Below are 17,981 nucleotides of genomic sequence, written 5' to 3' on the forward strand. Positions count from 1 at the left end.
AACTGGTCAGCACGGGCCCAGGGCAGAGGTGGATTGGGAGACTTCACTATCTGTGTCTCAGCATCTCCTAGTTCCCGTCTCTTTTGGGGCGTCAATACTTTACCCTGAAATGGGCAGAGCTGGAGGGCGGCTGGCCTCCTCCTGGTGGCACTGGGCCTGCCCTCAGGCAGCAGCCGCCAGAGCACAGGAAGGGGCGCTGTGGGCTGGGAGGGCCTCAGGTGCACTGGGGTACTGACACTTCGTCCCACCCAGCACCACTTTCCACCCCAGGTGCTCCTGCTGGAGGGGTGACTGCACCTCTGGTATTTAGGTTCTGCTCCCCGATTCCTTCGGAGCTGGCTCAAGGCTGCAAGCCTACAAGCTGTGACTCTTCCTTCTGTCCTGAGGGAGAGGCCTAATGAGTGAGTGGCCTAATGGTGGGAATATACGACAGACTTTAGTGCCTAAAGCTCTTCTTAATTCTCTCCCTTACGTCCTCTCTGCGTGACCCTTCCCTGCCTGACACTCAGGGTCCTCTGCACTTTAGAGAAACCAAAATGTTCTGCCGAACATTCTGAAACCATCAAAGAAAAGAGAGCATGGATTAAACAAGATTAAATGGATCATGTAGTGCAGGGATTGGTGTGTAGTGGCTGCCAACAAGCAGAATCTAGCAGCGGGGTCTGTGAAGTCGAGGTAAAGCCTGGACTCTCTGGGGTTCCGTCTCGCTTGCCTTTGCTCAGTGCCTCGCTTGCTTTGCTGTGGACCTCGTCCAGGAGGGTGGGGGCTGGGGACAGAGAAGGGCCGGAGAAGGGCTGAGCTTCTGCACAGTGTCTCCAGGGCTCACTTGCAAGGAGCTCGCATGGGTGGGGCAGCCAGGCCAAGAGGTGTGGGAGGTGGGCAGCCCCTTTGTCCTGGCAGGTGGAAGTGTGGGCAAGGAATGGCAGGAAGAAAGATTTCTGGTTTTTTTCTCTGAAGTAAGAGGAGATAATTTGCCATGGTGGCAGATGATTTGAGACAAATGGAAAAGCCTGGAAATGCTGTGAAGCTGAGTGAGAGAGAGAGAGGGAAGCAGACAGAGGGAGGGGCAGGAGTGCTCACTGGTGGCACACAGAGTGGTAGCTGGCAGGTGTGCGCCCTGTGGGGGCTGCTGACAGAGAATGGCAGTGGCTGCAGGCCCTGGTCAGGAGGAAGGAGAGAGCGGGCTGACCCACGCTGGGGAGCCAGAGGAAGAGGGGCCTGGGGACTGGGAAGGGGCAGTTTGGCCTGATGGTCTGGGCCAGACAGGGAAGGCTGAGAGGCCCCGGGGGCCTGGGGATGGGGGAGGAAGAGTCAAGGAGCCCAAGGGGAGGCTGGGGGTGGTCAGAGGGGTGGGAGGCTCTACGTGACACCAGGCTCTGGGAAGCAGGGCTGGAGGTCAGAGAGGAAGTTGGGGAACAGAAATAGAGTCCAGGTGGTTCTGAAGTCACCCAGAAGGCAGAGCCAGTGGTTCCTCTGTGGAGAAGGGACCTGGGAGGCAGCAGAGCTGGCCCACAGTGGGGCACCAATTAGCTGGTCTGGGCTGCAGGGCCGAGCCGGGGGTGGGTTGGTGCAGGGCATGGCATGGCCTCTGGGCTCTCTAGGCCTGCTGCAGAGCCAGCCCTCTGCTGTGGGGTTCAGGGCCTCTGGCAGGCAGGCCCTCCAGGGACCCCATTAACCAGACGAGACTGTCATAAAGTACAAGGTCTCCTTTCATCCGTCTGCTTTGAACCACCACTGGTCGCCCCGGCCGGCTCCCCACCTGGAGCCCAGCACGCCCACTGGGGCCTGCCTGCGCGTCAGGCACCCACCCTGCAAATAAACAGCTAGTAAAAGGGCCCAGGCCAGGAGCATAATGAGCGCCGGGGACCTGGGGGGGCTCGTTCCCCAGGCTGGAGCCCCAGCCCAGCTGCTCCCACCAGGGGCCGTTTGAACCTCTGGCTCATTACCGAGCCCATAAACCAAGCCGGCCAGAGGAATGGAGGATGCTGGCGGCCCGCGCAGGCGGGCCTGCGGAGCTGGCCATAAAAGCCCGCCAGAGGAGGGAGGCACCTGCAGAAGGGCTGGGGCCGGGTTGGGGCCCGGAAGGGGGAGGCAGCAGACAGAGGGCTGGGGGCCAGGGGCCGGCTGGGGACTGAGCCCCTTCCTCAGTCTGGGCAGCAGTCCTGGCTGTGGCTGGGTGCTTCTTCCCCATGGGGGCAGTGGTCATGGTCTTCCATTCTGGAGCTCGCTAGGATCAGCACGGCCAGCCTCTGAGGCTGGGGTGGCCACAGCAGGCCCTGGCCGGGTGGCAAGGCTGTGTTTACTGGGCACCCAGGCCAGACAAACCCTACGTTGTCAGCAGTGTCCCTCGGCTTCCCATGGAGCCTGTCCCCTGCAGAGTTGGGCCCAGTGCTCTGACCTGGCACTCGGGACCTGGCGCCCTCCGTCAGCAAGATGGTCAGAGTGTTTCTTGTCCTTGCCACCCACCCAGGGACAGCTGCAGTGAGAGAACAGAGAACAAGCTGGTGTGAACAGGAAAGCCCCAGTGACAGTGCCTTGGGTTGAGTGTGGCTGGGCCAGGGAGGAACCCAGGACTCCACGTGTCCCATCCCACACCTCTCAGTTGCTCCAGGAGGTCTCTGTGGGAAGAAGCCCAGGATGACCTTGTTCCAGGTGGAGCTGGTCTGAGGGAGGTGAGGTGGGGCGAGAAGAGCCCTTCTTGTCCCTTGGGCAGGAGAGGGGCACTTCCAGCACTGTGGGCTCTGGTGTTGTCCTGGGGCAAGCCTTAGAGGTGAAGGCTGTGGGGTCTAGGTCCCAGTGCCAGCTGCTTACAGCTGTGTGCTGCTGAGCGGTCCTGCTAGTGACAGCCAGGGAAGGGTGGGTCCCCTAGGTTCTCAGCCAGCCCACCCTGACCCAGAGGTCAAATGTACAGAACAGGACTCTGGAACTTGACTGCCTGGGTTTGAATCTGATCTGGCCACTTCCTAGCTGGGTGACCTTGGGGAAGTTACTTGCTGTGGTTTCCTCAGCTGTAAAGGCAGTATCTCCTTCCTAAGTTGTAGGAAGGTTCGCAGGGGAGAGGGCTGACACATAGGCAGTACGATGTTAATATTATTGTTACTGGGGCTCAGACCTTGGGCACATTCCTTTAACTTCTTCAAGCCTGTCTTTTATCATTTGTGAAATGGGAGTGATAAGCTCGATTTACAGAATTGGGAGGATTAAAGGAGCCATCGTGTATGGAGTGAGCTTGCCTGGTCCCTTCTGGGCCCTTGTACATGGCCTTCTGGGATCTACCCTTCCAGTCTTCCCACCAGGACCTGGCTCTGGCAAGACTCTTGGGGATGCTCCATGCTACTGCCTCCTCCAGGCAGCCTTCCAGGCTGGACGGGACCTCTGCCTCTCTTTCTAACCTTGCTTCTCTGCTTCCTTCTCTGCTCCTGCTCTGGGTCAGGACGCCTTCTGGAGGCTGGACAAGACTGAGAGCAAAATCCCAGCACGAGTGGTGTTCCAGATCTGGGACAACGACAAGTTCTCCTTTGATGACTTTCTGGGTGAGCATCTTTTCCTATCAGTCCCATTCTGGACCTCAGGGACCCCCACTGTGCGCCACTCTTTTGGAACCTTTGGGATGCCTGGCAGGAGGGGTGGTCCTGCTTTCTGCCCTCAGGGATCTCAGGGTCACAGGGGCCCCAGTGCTGAGTGAGGTACATGACACAGGCAGTGGCCTCTGGGGGTGGTCCTGTCAGTAGAGGTGGCACTGAACCCTGGGCCACGTGGGGTGGTAGGACTCACACAGGAAAGGAAGCCAGGGAAGCTTGGGTTGAAGCCAGTGCAAGAGTGTGGTGGTTGTTGCCAGCTGTCAGCCTCATGTGGTCCAGGATGCCCCCACCACCGCCCAGTGTGGCCACAGGCTGAGCCCAGCGAGTGAGGGGCTCGAGCCATTCTTCCTGTTTGCACCTGAGTCACTGACCATGTGAACGAACACGGGCTCACCCCCATGCCCCCAGACAGGGCTCTGGTGGGGAAGGGCTGTGCTGAAATCCTGAGCTGGGGAGCAGGGAGCGCTGGGCTGAAGGGTGGGCAAGTGGCAGTGGTGCCCTTGCAGGGGTAGGATGTGGGCACCAGGAGGAAGACGTCGTAGGGGCCAGAAGCTGGTCTAGGAGAGCAGTGAGTTCAGCAGCCCTGTTGTGACTGTAAAGTAAAGGTTAATGCTGGGAAACATGGTCTGTCCATACAATGGCATAGTATTTAGCCACAAAAAGAAATGAAATACTGATACATCCTATGGCACGGATGAACCTTGAATACATGCTAAGCCAAAGGAGCCAGACAGAAAAGGACAAATCCTGTGGGACTCCATGAATATGAAGTGGCCACAATAGGCAAATCCTAGAGGTGACAAATAGGTTAGTGGCTGCCAGGGATTGGGGACAGAGAAGGGGAACAGGAGTGACTGCTGATGAGTGTGGGGTTTCTTTTGGGGGGTATTGAAATGTTCTGGAATTAGATGATGGTGATGGTTGCACAACTCTGTGAATATACTAAAAGCCATTGATCTGTGCACTTTAAAATGGTTAAAGTGGTGGATTTTAATGTGAACTTTACCTAAATTTAAAAAAAAAAGTGAACCTGTAGGAAAAGGCAGACTGGGAAGTCAGGAGCCCTGGCTTCTAGCTGCTCTCTGCCACTTGGGAGCAGGGGGGCCTTGGACAGATCACTGAAGCCCTCCTTGGGTGGCCCATGGTTGTAGAAAGGTCTCTGCTGAGTCCGCGGCCCTGCCAGGGTTGTTCGAGGCACTGCTCCCAGCAGTGGGGAGAGGGCTGCCCGCCCTCCCCCTCCTCTGCTCTTCCTGCCCCCATCCTGCTACCCGGCCTGATCAAATGCACAAAGAGGCCTTCATATGAAAGAGATGGCGTAAAAACGGTGGCACCGAATTGACTTTTGCTATTTTACTTATTATTCTGTATGAAATTCCTATGGAAAAATTAGAAAATACAGATAAGCAATGCTCTTCCCCCCTTAATCTCACCACCCAGAGATGACCTCCACTGACATCTTCGCATGTATCATTACATTATATATTATCTCAGATGTAAACAAGCATATGTATGTTACATGTGTATTTTATATACACATATATACCTACATCCATATATGGCATATATAGTTATATTCATGTGTATATGAATGGGTTTATATTACACATACTATTTACTATCCTGATATTTTTGAAATATTTCAAGAACGTTCTTTTTGGTCAGTAGGTATCTATCTACATTTGTGTCTGCATAATCACACTTAATGCCTGCCTGAGGTTTCAACATACAGATGGAGCCTATTGTGCTTCGCTCACCCTCTCATGGTGGGTATTCAGGTCACCTCCAGGTTTTCCAATGTGAGTGACATCCCTAGGCATACATCTTTGGACCCTCTGTGCAAATGTTCCCTTAACTTTAAGAAGTAGATCTGTTAGAGTCTTTGTACGTTATAATGGTTTTTGAAACATTTTTTTCAATTGCTCTCTAGAAAGGTTTTCCTTGTTCATATTCCCACTTGTGTCCTGTTTGTACAAGGCTGGCATTTTCCCTAAACTTCTGCTACTACTGTTATATTTTTAAAAAATTGCCCATATGATATCTCATTTTAATTTTTATTTGCATTTCCTTATTATAAGGTAGAACCTTAAAAATATATGTATTATCCATATTATTATGGGATTTTCTTTTTCATGGTTTTGAGATGTTCATCTTTTATTATTGATCTTCAGAACTTTTTACATATCAAAGATACATTACAAATAATTTCTCCCATTTTTTCATATTCTTTTTAATTTTTTGAAATGTTTTTGCTTACAGATTTTAAAAGAAAAATAAAAACCTCCTGTATTATTATGTGAGAAAACAGTGTTGAAAATACAGTTAAACAGGCTTATCCTTTGTCTTTAAAAATAAAACTATTAACAAATACTACCTTTTAACTCCATGAGATTTCTCTTTTCCATTTTTCATAATGTGTTTTCTACTTACATGTTATGTTTTGAATATTTATTACCTTTTAATTTTAAAGGTAATAGATAAGCATCTGTAATCTTGCCATCTGGAGATAATCCAGTGTTTCCTTATAGTCGATCATGTTGAACATGGTGGTATAATTGTGTGTGTGTGTGTGTGTGTGTGTGTGTTGGCTTAATATCCCGATATTTACTTAATATATTGGCACCATACTTCAAATAAGAAGTAAGCATTTATCTGCACTGGAGGGATGGAGAGAGATGTGGGTGGTGGAAAGATAGATGAATGCTGATACAGAGTTGAACAAGTGGACAGATGGAATAATAACCTGATCAGCAGATAGATACAGTGCTCAACGCATGGTAGCTATAGAGGAGTATAGATACTTAGGTCAAAGCAGATGGATAGATGAAAGGATGGATGAATAAATGGTTGAGGGGAAAGAAAGAAAACTAAAAAAGTAGTTAGAGCAAATGCTCAGTCACAGTAACTGAACATTCCACACTGAAAAATTTCTAATCTCCTTTGCATGGTATTCTGCAATTTCTTTAATTTGGCCTTAGAAAATAATTTTTTGATAGATTTCTCTCACTTAATCCTCTCAATAGCCTCTGGTCTAATCCCATTGACTCTGTCATGTTATTGTGGTTGGAATAGGTGAAAGCACATGAAATTGCCATTTCTATAGGTTAAAGATAGTTGAATGTAAACATTTTCATATGGTTCAAGCTAATAGCTGGAGCTATATGGGAAGATGATGGCTAAAATGGATGAGTAGATGAAACAGTGCAAAAAGATGGCTGCTTGGATACCTGGATGGGTAAGATGAAAGGACTGATGGATGAACCACAATGAGATGCCACTTCATACCTACCAGGATGGCAACAATGATAATAATAATAATAATAAAAAAACAGAATATAGCAATTGTTGTGAGGATGTGGAGAAATTGGAACCCTCGTACAGTGCTGGTGTATGAATATAAAATGATACAGCTGCCATGGAAAACCATTTGGTGATTCCTCGAAAGGCTGAACACAGAATTACCATATGACCCAACAATCCTACTCCTAGGAATATACAAAAAGAATGGAAAACATGGGCTCAGACATTTGCATACCAATGTTTGCTGCATTATTCACAATATTTAGTGAAAAGGTAGAAACAACTCAAATGACCATCAACAGATGAATAAATGAACAAAATGTGGCACCAGCAGAGTGTCCCTTATCCAAAATGCTTGGGACGAGAAGTGTTTTGGATTTTGGAATATTTGCATATACATAATGAGATATCTTAGAGATGGAGTCCAAGTCTACATACAAAATTCATTTATGTTTTATGTTTATACTTTATACACATAACATGAAGGTAATTTTATACAATATTCTTAATAATTTTGTACATGAAACAAAGTTTGTGTTAAGTACTTACATATGGAATTTTTCACTTGTGGTGCTCAAAAGCTTTCAGATTTTGGAGTATTTCAGATTTTGGATTTTCAGATTAGGGAAATACCTGTATAAACATACAACAAAATATTATTCAACTATAAAAAAGAATGAAGTACTGATATATACTACAATGTAGATGGACTTTGCAAACATTATGCTACATGAAGTAAGCCAGACAAAAGAACAAATATTGTATAATTCCACTTATATGAAATATTTAGAATAGGCAAATTTATAGAGACAGAAAGTAGATTAGAGGTTACGGAAGTGCTGAGGGGAGGGGAGCATGGGGAGTTATTGGTCAATGCAGGCATCCTCAAACTACGGCCCGTGGGCCACATGCTGCCCACCAAGGACATTTATTCGGCTGCCTGGGTGTTTTTGCTGCTGCTTGTCCTGCTTAGCAGCCGACTTGTCCCTGGCCCACAGTGTGCATGTGTGGAATGTGTGCTGCACTCTCCAACAGTCCTCCAAAGGTCTGAGGGACAGTGAACTGGCCCCCTGTTTAAAAAGAAGTTTGAGGACCCCTGGCTTAATGGGTACAGAGTTTCTGCTTGGGGGATGAAAAAGTTTTGGAAATAGTGGTGATGGTTGTACAACATTGTGACTGTAATTACTGCCACCAAATTGTACACTTAAAATTTTATGTTATATATATTTTATCACAATAAAAATAATTAAAAAATTGATGGGCAGGTACATATGGGTATATGGATGGATTTGTACATAGTGAGATGAATAGTTGAGGAGGTGGGCGGCTTTGCTAGGATCGAGGGGCACACAGCTGCATGAGCAGGTGAATGGGAAGCTGTAGGGATGGAATGAGAGCCAGTGGACGGGGAGAGTTGGTAGGACTCTATCCATGGCTCGCTCTGGTGACAGAGGAGGTGACAGTGAGCTTTTCTTGAACCTGCCCTGCCTCAGGGTGGCCACAGGCTGGCACTGATTGAGAACGTCTCTGTGTCGCAGGCTCCCTGCAGCTGGACCTCAACCACATGCCCAAGCCAGCCAAGACGGCCGAGAAGTGCTCCTTGGACCAGCTGGATGACACTTTCCACCCTGAATGGTTCGTGTCCCTTTTTGAGCAGAAAACAGTGAAGGGCTGGTGGCCGTGTATAGCGGACGAGGGTGAGAAGAAGATACTGGCGGTGAGTCTACTACCTCTAGCCCCCATGGAGGGTGTGGGGGCAGCTTCCTCTGTAGGAATAACTGGGCACACACGTATTTACTATGGTTCTTCCTCTTTCTCCCTCTTCTCTACCCTCGCTGTGTCAATTTTCCAAGGTGTTCTCCCTCTGCCTGTTCAATCCCCACCCTTCCTCACCCTCAAGGCTCATCTCCCAGGGTAAACCTGTTGAAATGGAAAGGTGACCCTGTTTATACTCTGCTCATTGGCTTTACCAGTGATCTGTGTCCTGGGTTCCCCTCTGATCTGGCTTCCTGGGTGAATGGACAGGGTTGTGTCTCTCCCATTAGAGCAAGACCATGCAAGGGGCCATCCTTGTTCCACTTTCCTTGCTGAGAGGTCCGCTTAGTGGGGGTGGTGACTGGAGGATCAGCGAGATCCGTCCTTCCCCTGAGTCCAGAGCAGCTGTGGGGAGGAAGTTCATCCTTGAAGGTTTGCATAGAAACAGCAGGAGCCAGTCAACCCTTAAAGTCGTCCTTGAAATAAAATATCCCTGTTATATAAAGAATTATAATATAAGAATATAAAGAATTGTAACACTAAAGAAGAATACAATATATTATATACAATACAATATATATAAAGAACACAATATAAGCATATAAAGAATTGTAACACTAAGAAATACTAATACCACAAAGGAAAAATGAGAAAAAAGTATACATTGATAATTCACAGAAGAATTACAAGTGTCTATTAAATGTTAAAAAAAAGAATTAGTCCGTCTAGTAATAAAGGAATACAGTAGCCTCCCCTTCTCTGTGGGGGATATAGTCCAAGACCCCCAGTGGATGCCTGCCACTGTGAAAGCACTGCACTCTATATGTGCTATGTTTTTTCATATGTACCTATGGTAAAGTTTGTATATAAATTAGGCACAGTAAGAGATTAACCACAATCACTAATAATAAAATAGAACTGTAACAATATACTATAATAAAAGGTGAATGTGGTCTCTCTTTCTCTCTCTCAGAGTATTTTATTGTACTCTCCCATAGGTAACGGAAACCACAGAAAGCCAAACCATGGATAAGGAGGGGACTACTGTATTTTTAAATGTGATAATATTTTTTTACTATTAAATTATACTGAAAAAATAGAAATATTCATTGCTGGTGAGGATGCAGAGAGACAGGCCCTTCACTTGCTTTTGCGGGGAGTGCGAATGGTTTTACTGAGCAGGAAAGCAATTTGGTAACATTATAGCAAGAGATTTCATGATAATTTATGCCCTTGGACTCTGTCATCCCCCTTCTAAGATCTCTTCTAAAGAAATAATAGGATAAAATGAAAAATTCTAGATTCTGGAATGTTTTTTGCAGTATTACTTTTTATAACATCAAAGAGTCAGAAACAACCTAAATGAACTAAATAAATTATGATCACCCATCCCATGGAATGTTTGCAGTCATTAAAAACCAAACTTTAAAAAATACATAATTATATAGTGAAATATATTCCTAAGAGGAAAAAAGCGAGCTATAGAACTGTATATACATGCAGTGTGAGCTTTCATGCACTTGCAGAGAAAAGCAGTTATGATGCATAAAAACGTTAACAGTGCTTGTCTTCGCATAGTGGAAGTATGGGTGATGATTGTCCTTCCTTTCTATGTTCCTGAAGTTTCTAAATGTTCTACAAGGAGCGGGTACTACTTTTATGATGAGAGCAGCCCTATGTGTTTGTTGTGGCCTGGCTCCTCTCAGGTCAGAGCCTCTGTGCTTCTAACCAGATCTCTCGGTCCCCGCAGGGCAAGCTGGAAATGACCTTGGAGATCGTAGCAGAAAGTGAGCATGAGGAACGGCCTGCTGGCCAGGGTCGTGATGAGCCCAACATGAACCCCAAGCTCGAGGACCCCAGGTCAGTGCCCAGGCTGGGGGTGTAGGCCACAGTAGTCTGGGAGGACCCTACTGCATAGCCACACAGAAGGTACCAGGCCCCTGTGGCTCAGAGAGGGGCGTGAGTCATCCAAGGCCACACAGTAAGTTGGGGGCAGGTGATAGGCATCGTTCCAGAGAACACTGGCTCCTCAGCTAATTCAAGAAGCAGGTCCTATTGGGCACCTGCTTGCTGTGGGCCACGCACACTGTCACATGGCATGTGTGGTTGTGCTCTGGAACCTTCCCTGCTGTGCAGTGGTTATTGTTTCCATCTTACAGAGGAGGAACCAATCTCAGCAAAGTGAAATAAGGTCGTTCCGTCTAAGAAAATGGTGAAGCTGCAATTCCCTAACCCGGTCTTATTGGCTCCAGAGCCCGACCAGGGTCCTACCCCTCTCCAAGCTGCCTTCTGTGGCTCTCCTGTGGTGTCAGCGTGGCTCTCCAGTGGCCTTTCAGCCTTAATTTTCCCATCTGTGAAACAGGGAGGTCAGCCCCTGTCTTCTCTCCATCACAGACCTCTTAGGGACACAGGCCGAGCCAGTGGATTAAGATACCTTCAAAGCAGTTGCAGGGGCAGTTATGAAGATGGCTGTGGGGGCGCAGGGCTGTGTTTGCGGGGTCCCTCCCCTCCAGCCTGCTTGGCTCAAGCTAGACTGAGCATGGATGGCCTCAGTTACAGCGCTGTCCTGAGTGCCATGGGCTGGCAGAGTGGCGAGAGGCACCCTTGCCCCAGGATGCTTGGAAGGAGAGACAAGAGAGACCCACTAGACACAGGGCACGAATCAGACAGTAACAGGGCCACGATCGAGACACAAAATCCTGTGTGTTTCAAGTTGTGGGGCTGACCTAGGGGAAGGTTTTGCGGTCCTTGGTTGTGAGAGAAAATTGGCTTTCTAGGTTTGCTTCCCTCCATCCTTCCTTGAGCAAGGACGAGCCCTGTGCATCCGGGCAGGCAGCTTGGCTTACCTGGGGCTCAGTGGGCCGTAGCTCACCTAACGTGGCAGCCCCCCGAGGCTCTGCCCAGCTCCCAAATCTGTAGTCTGTGATTAAGTCCTGGGCCAGGAAGGGGAGAGGGTGACAGGGAAGGTATCCTGAAGAGGATGGCCGAAAACTGGGCCCCTGAAGGTGCACAGGGCTTGGCAGCACCCAGAAGAGGCGGGCGGCACAGGTGGGAGTGACACTGTGGCACAGGCTTGGGAGACAGGGTGTGCAGATGCAAAGGGCTAAGTTTAGGGGCAGGGCTGGGGCCTTGAGGCTGGGTGGGGCTTGGGGCAGACTGTGGAGGGCCAGGGCTTCTGACCTGCTGTCCAAGTTGAGAGCAGGGTTGGAGAATGCAGCCCTGGTAGAGGGAGCCTTGCCGACTGCTGGGATCTCGCTTCCAGGCGCCCTGACACCTCCTTCCTGTGGTTCACCTCCCCGTACAAGACTATGAAGTTCATCCTGTGGCGGCGCTTCCGGTGGGCCATCATCCTCTTCATCATTCTCTTCATCCTGCTGCTGTTCTTGGGCATCTTCGTCTATGCCTTCCCGGTGAGCAGGCCAGATGGGGGAGGCACAGATGCTGTCGTGGGGGAGGTCTTGGTTTAATGGGGGAGTCCAACCTTTTCCTCAAAGGACTCTCCCAGTCCACTGGGGAGAGGTAACTGCTGTCCTTGGGGAGGCCCTGGTCTGATGGGGAGACAAAGCCCCTACTCTGGGGAGTCCCAGTCTGGTGGGGACGCAAAGTCCTATCCTTGGGGAGCTCCAAGTCCAATGAAGGAAACTGAGTTCTGGCCCTTGATGGGGTGACAGAGCTGTCTTCAGAAAGCCCTGGAATATGTAATCGGGGTAGCAGAAGGGGAGGCCCCCCCGGGCTGGGCTGGGCAGGGAACCTTTCTTGAAGGGAGATGTGGGAGTGGGTCTAGGAGGGAAGGGAAGGTGTGGATGGCAGGAGGAGGAGGCCCCTCTGCCCTGAGGGCGACACTTGCTAAGTCCAGAGGAAGGCAGGAGCTGGGGCTGGGAGAGGGTCTCAGTGCCCACCTGATTACCATGATAGAGTGTGCAGCAGGGTGGGCGCGGGGAAGGTGTGCGGTGAGCAGGTGGCTGGCCTAGGAGCCCTTTGCTTGGCTTGGTGCACATTCAAGTTCCCTTTCAGTTGGTCAGAAGGCGGCTGACACCTGCCAAACAGCTCACCAGGGCCACCCCAGGTATAGCGGCTGTGCCCCCTGCTCTGTGGGGCCCTGTTGCGGGGAGGAGGGTCCCTGCCTGTGCTTTCCCAGCCCTCATGGCCCATCATGGAACCCTGAAGACGCGCCAGCCTCCCAGTGTCTCTGGTACTTCGGACCTTAAAAGGATCACGGTGTTCTCAGGCTGACACCTGATTCTAATGTTCTTTAAAAAATTTAAAAGCCTTTTTAATATGAAAATTTCAAACCTATATAAAAGTAGCGAAAGGGATTTTAATGGCAAAGACACCTGCACCCGGAGTGGGAAAGGGCTGGCTCCAGGCTGCACAGCACTCTGTGCAGTTCCCAGTCCAGGGCTCACTGTGGTTCCCACTGTGGGCCTCAGTCCTGGACCACAGCACCAGCCTCAGCACCAGGCCACCAGCCTAGAGCATCGTCCCCACAGCAGACAGGCTGCTCAGGGAACTACTCCCAGGCGAGCCGTTTTGTGAATGCTCTGGGATTCCGAAAGGAGGGAGACCCTTCTCCTAGAGCTGGTGATGCCTTGTGTCAGCAGAATGTGCCTTAGAGGAGGAAGAGGGTTAAACCTCACATTGTCTGTGCAGTTCCTAACAGCATAAGCTGTGAGGAGCAGTGCAAAGGAGTATCTGGTTTGGATGTCCAAGTCCCAGCTACCCTCTAGGCCACAGTGACAAGGAGAGTCTAGAACCAGGACGGCCGATGGGTCTGACTATGGGCCAAGCCTTCTAAGCTGGCTGTGGCTGCCTGAAGTGCCACACCCAGACGTCTCTGAGGCTCAGCAAGAAGAGCTGCAAAATACGACTACAGTGCAGGGTGGATCCAGGCCATGGGGACCTGAAATGTGTATGATTTCGGGGCCTCTTTAAGCAAAGGAAGACAAGATTACAAATATGAGTTTAGATACAAGGCTGCCATGGAAGGGCGTGGGCCACTGTGGTGTCCTGGGGCATAAGCTGTCACCAGTGGTGGCTGAGGTCTGGGATGAGGCCCCAGGACTTCTGCCTGGTGTTCTTTCCCATGGCGTGGGCCTGGGCAGCTCCCCTCTGCTGGCCTGTCTTGGGCTCACCTCCCCACCTCGGGTGTGCGGCTGGCCACTGTTCGCTTAGTGGGGAGACTTTACTAAGCATGCGCGTGTGTATGGGAGGTAAGGGTGTGCTGTGGGTGGAGGGAGATGATGATGAGGCTCATGCCCCTGGGGAGATATTGAAACCAGAGAATAAGAAAAACCACCTGTATGATCAAACGCTGCATTACGAGGCTCAGGAGTTTAAAAAAAGAGAGCTGGTGCAGACCCTCCCTCCTCAAAGCGTGGTCTGAGGACCAGCAGCATCCCCTCGCCAGGGAACTTGCTAGAAATGCAGAGTCCTGGGCTGGCCCCGGGTCTGCATGTGGACACATGACACTTGGAGAGATGCAGTTGTACAGACAGAGTTCTGCAGCTGCAGTCAGGAGCACCGGCTCCTCCTGTGACTTCCCGAGTGAGCTTGGCAAGTGCCTCCCTGTCCGCATGAGGAGGGGGCTGTGCAGGGTCACCTCTGGCCTTCCATGGCTGTGGCTGCGGTTAGGGAGCACCTCCACCTTCCCCGGGGGATGGCATGTCAAGCCAGGCCTCCTTCTCAAGAGCCAAGGGGAGGGCAGTGGCATCACCATCGCCCTTTCTGTGGCTGCCCCAGCCCCAGCCAGCTGCACCCTGCCCTGCAGGCCTCCTGGGGCCTGGCTGGGGGATTGGGGGAAGGTTTCCAGCCACCTCCAGCCTGCAGTCCTTCCTCATCCCGGGGCAGCCTGAGCCCCAGGCCCTGTGTGGAGGCGAGAGTAGCACTTTGAGGGACACTGGTCAGAGCCTCTCTCTGTCTCCTGGGCTCCAACAGTGACATCACTGTCCTTTGAGTTCTCCTGGAGATTGTCCTCTTTAAGATCTGGACCCCATCTCCCCTCTCCCAGGGCTGGCATGTGGGCGTCGGCTGCGAGGTGAGGGGTCCAGGATGAAGTGGGCAGCCTGCCCCCAGGCTGCAGCTGATTTGCTCACAGGCCTTTGCTGCAAGTCAGGCGAATCCTGCATCCTCCACTGACGTCGCTGTCACCTGACCGGTACCAGACCTATAGGTGCCGGGCCCTGCGACGCTCACCTGGCTTTCGGGCCATGGGACAGAGGGCCTATTCTAGCTGCCCCCAGCCAGGGCCTGGTGGCAGGGGCCCAGGGCTGGGGCTGCTCCTCTCCAGTTGGCCTGATCCCCCACCCTTTTCGAAATTCCCCTGGGAAGGGGCTGAGGGGCAGCCTGTCTGATTCCTGCCGGCTCCCCCTAAAAGGCAGCCGGGAGGGCGGCCAGCGTGGGCGCAGGAGGCGATTTGGCGGGGAAGTCGGCCGGCTTTGTTTCCAGAGTCGGCTTTCCCGGGCGGCACTGGGGAACATGCTGTCCCAATTAGGAGCCCTGTGTTGTGTTGTGTGTGTTTTCATGGTTTTGGAGGGAGAGGTGGGGAGGGGAGGTTCCTGTCAGTCCCGCGGCAGGCAGGGCTTCACCAAGAGTGACCCATCTCTGGTGCTGGCCTGCATCATTGGCCATCCTGGACAGCCTGTCCCCAGCTCTCTCTCTGCTTTCTGGACCGGGACATGGTGACCCGTGAGCCCTGGGTTCCTGTGGGGCAGGGGAGAATCATGGTCCGCTTTCAGCGCCTGTCTGATGGGAGGGGGCAGGGCAGGCCTCTTCCTGGCCAGGGCCTGGGGGTCGGGGTCCTCTTTGCAGCCAGTTGGAACTCGGGAGTGGGCCCTGGATTGACGGGGGAGAAGACAGAGTGATTGAGGCCTCGTCTCCAGGGGGGAGGCTGCGAGTGGAGTTTCGGGAGGGTTTGGCCTGCCTGATGGGTGAGAGTACCAGGCGGGGTGGAGTGTCGAGCCCTGTGCGGGATGGTGGGTGGCGAGGGCACAGTGCAGGCAGGTGGTTGAGGAGCAGTGGGTCCCCTTTCCCAGCCCCCTGCCACCCAGCAGCTCAGCCCCACACTCTGAGCCCCGCATCCTGGATGGCTGCTCTAGCTGTGCCCGCCCTGACGTGTCACCGTGTGTTCCTGCCTCCTCCCTCCCTCTAGAACTATGCTGCCATGAAGCTGGTGAAGCCCTTCAGCTGAGGACTCTCCCGCCCTGGAGGAAGGGGTGTGGGATGCCTCCCGGCCCAGCACTGGCCTGCCTCCTCCGCACAGCTCAGCTGAGCTCCTCCATACCTCCAAGGCCTGGCCGTCCTGACCGTCAGGGTGGGCAGACAGACAGATGGACTCGCACGTGCTCCAAGACTTGCTAACGTCAATCCTGGGCTCACCCCACTTTCGTCATGTCGCCCCCAAACCAACCCTTTTTTGGATTAGCTTGAATGTATTTCGATATAAAACAGTTTGAACCACAAAGCGGTGTCGGTGTGTGTGTCTCCACGGTACCCGATTGGGGTGTGATGTGCAGGGTGGGCTGGAGGAGGCAGTCGGGGTGTGGGGTGCGTGCACCATTTTTGGCTCAGTCTTTTGGAGGTAGGAGCGGCCAAGAAGCAGTGGGTGGGGCACCATGGAACTGTTTATGCTTTTGCGAGACTGGCTGGGGAGTGGGGTGGGCTCTGAGGCTTGGGTCTAGCTTGCCTAAAGACCCAGCGTCTCCTGCCCAGGACGGCCCCCTCTCCCCTGCCCACTCCTCACTCAGGCATCTCCCCTCCCTTTTATAGGATGCTCTTTGCTTACAGGGGAAGTTACCTGTGTGTTCTGGTTTCTTCGACTATGCTGGGGAAAAGGTTCCACTTTATTAAAAGGGAGCACCAAGGAAAGGGTTGGCCAGAAGTTCTCCAGGCAAGGGGGTCACTGGACCTCTGGCTTTGACCTTGTCCCCCATGCTCTTTGGATTTATTGGGATTCTCTCCCTCTGCTTCCTCACTCTGCTCTAAAATCTGATCTGGGCAAAGACACCTTTTTCTTGTGGTCTGAAGCTTGGCCTTAGCCATGGGTCTGACATTTCCCGCAGGAATCAAGCTTAATCTACAGGAGCAGCAGGAACATACTTGGTGAAAAAGCTAAGAGCTTGAAAACATCATGTTTCCAAGAGAGAGTCCTCTGCCTCTCTCGCCCGAGGGGCTGGAACTTGTGAGCGCAGCGCTGGCAGCCTCCTCTCCAGCCTTGTGCTCACGAAATAGGAGACCAGGAGGCGTCTCCTCTTTCCCGCTGTGAGCAGCTCCCTGGCCGGGGTCCCAAGGCCCCAGAGAGCCTTCCAGCCTGCCTTGGCTCTTCACTGCACCCTGGGACCCAGGCTGAGGCACCGCCACGTCCCCATCTGATTGGCAGGACTGGGGGTGGTGGAGACAGGGTTGATGGCCCACCCTGTCCCCACGGTTACTGCTGCGTGAAGGTGAGAGAGCTGCCCCTTGAAAACAGGGAGATTCTTCCTTCAGGAGAGCTGCAGGCTGGAGGTGGCCTGAGCCCTGAGAACATGGGTGGCCAGTCCCAAGACCCTGATACCCAAAGCCCGGAGCCAGGGGCCACGCCTCTCAGAGAGCACACAGCGGGGACCAGGGTCACGGCTTTTCTGGGAAGGTTGGTCTGGTGACGAGCCTGCTGAGTGTGCCTGTGTGGAGGCTCGGCCTTCGGAGAGGGCTGGATGGGACGAAGGAAGCGGTGGGGCTGCTGCTTCAGGAGGTGCCGAGAGCTTTTTAGGATAAGGGAGGCCTGAGAATATTTGAAGGTAGGGAGGAAGAGGCCACTGGATGGGGAAAGAGCAAAGACACAAGAGAGAATATGGGCTAGTGAATGGAGCCAGTTTCTGCAGGAGGAGAGGAGGGTGTTAGCTTTGGAAAGAAGGTTCACTTTTTCTTCCAAGCATGGAAAGGCAAGAGGAAGTAAATATATCCCACACAACCAGCAGCTGGGTTAAGAGTTTTGGGCATCATTGTGCTCATTTTTTCATTTATTACTTTGTTTTGTTCTTGATGCTCTGGGTTGCAAGTAATATTAATAGAAAACGCCACTCAAGCTAATCAAGGGAATTTTATGGCTTTATGGAAATGAAACATGCAGAAGGACTGGCTTTGGGCTAATCCAGCTGCTCCACTAGGTCCCTGAGAGCTTGTGTTCTCAGGGCTGGTTTCTGTCTAAAGCTGCTCCATAGAGCTGGGCTTGCAGCTGCTTCCTGGGACCACATAGGCCACCGTGCAAAACTCAGAGGGCAATGAGGAACAGATGGCAAGGAGACACCATGTCCTTAGTGTGCCTTGAGATATCCCTGTGGCAGTCCTAGAGCAGGTTCTGAGGATGCAGCAGTG

At 51.8% G+C, this 17,981-nt stretch overlaps 1 protein-coding gene across 21 annotated transcripts in view; it reads left to right on the forward strand.

Annotated features, from left to right (window-relative positions):
- The window catches only part of DYSF (dysferlin), a 207,992-nt gene extending 191,900 nt beyond the window's left edge, over window positions 1-16,092 (forward strand). For all 21 annotated transcript variants that reach the window (XM_012750073.3, XM_012750078.3, XM_012750081.3 and 18 more), the window contains 5 exons: window positions 3,434-3,533; window positions 8,417-8,595; window positions 10,384-10,493; window positions 11,896-12,043; window positions 15,781-16,092. In XM_012750073.3, coding sequence (XP_012605527.2) covers window positions 3,434-3,533; window positions 8,417-8,595; window positions 10,384-10,493; window positions 11,896-12,043; window positions 15,781-15,819 — 576 coding nt within the window. In that variant the 3' untranslated portion in view covers window positions 15,820-16,092. The remainder of the gene's footprint in view (window positions 1-3,433; window positions 3,534-8,416; window positions 8,596-10,383; window positions 10,494-11,895; window positions 12,044-15,780) is intronic.
- Window positions 16,093-17,981: the final 1,889 nt, after the last annotated feature.

Source organism: Microcebus murinus, chromosome 3 (assembly GCF_040939455.1).
Source record: "Microcebus murinus isolate Inina chromosome 3, M.murinus_Inina_mat1.0, whole genome shotgun sequence".
In the NCBI taxonomy this organism is placed as follows: domain Eukaryota; kingdom Metazoa; phylum Chordata; class Mammalia; order Primates; family Cheirogaleidae; genus Microcebus; species Microcebus murinus.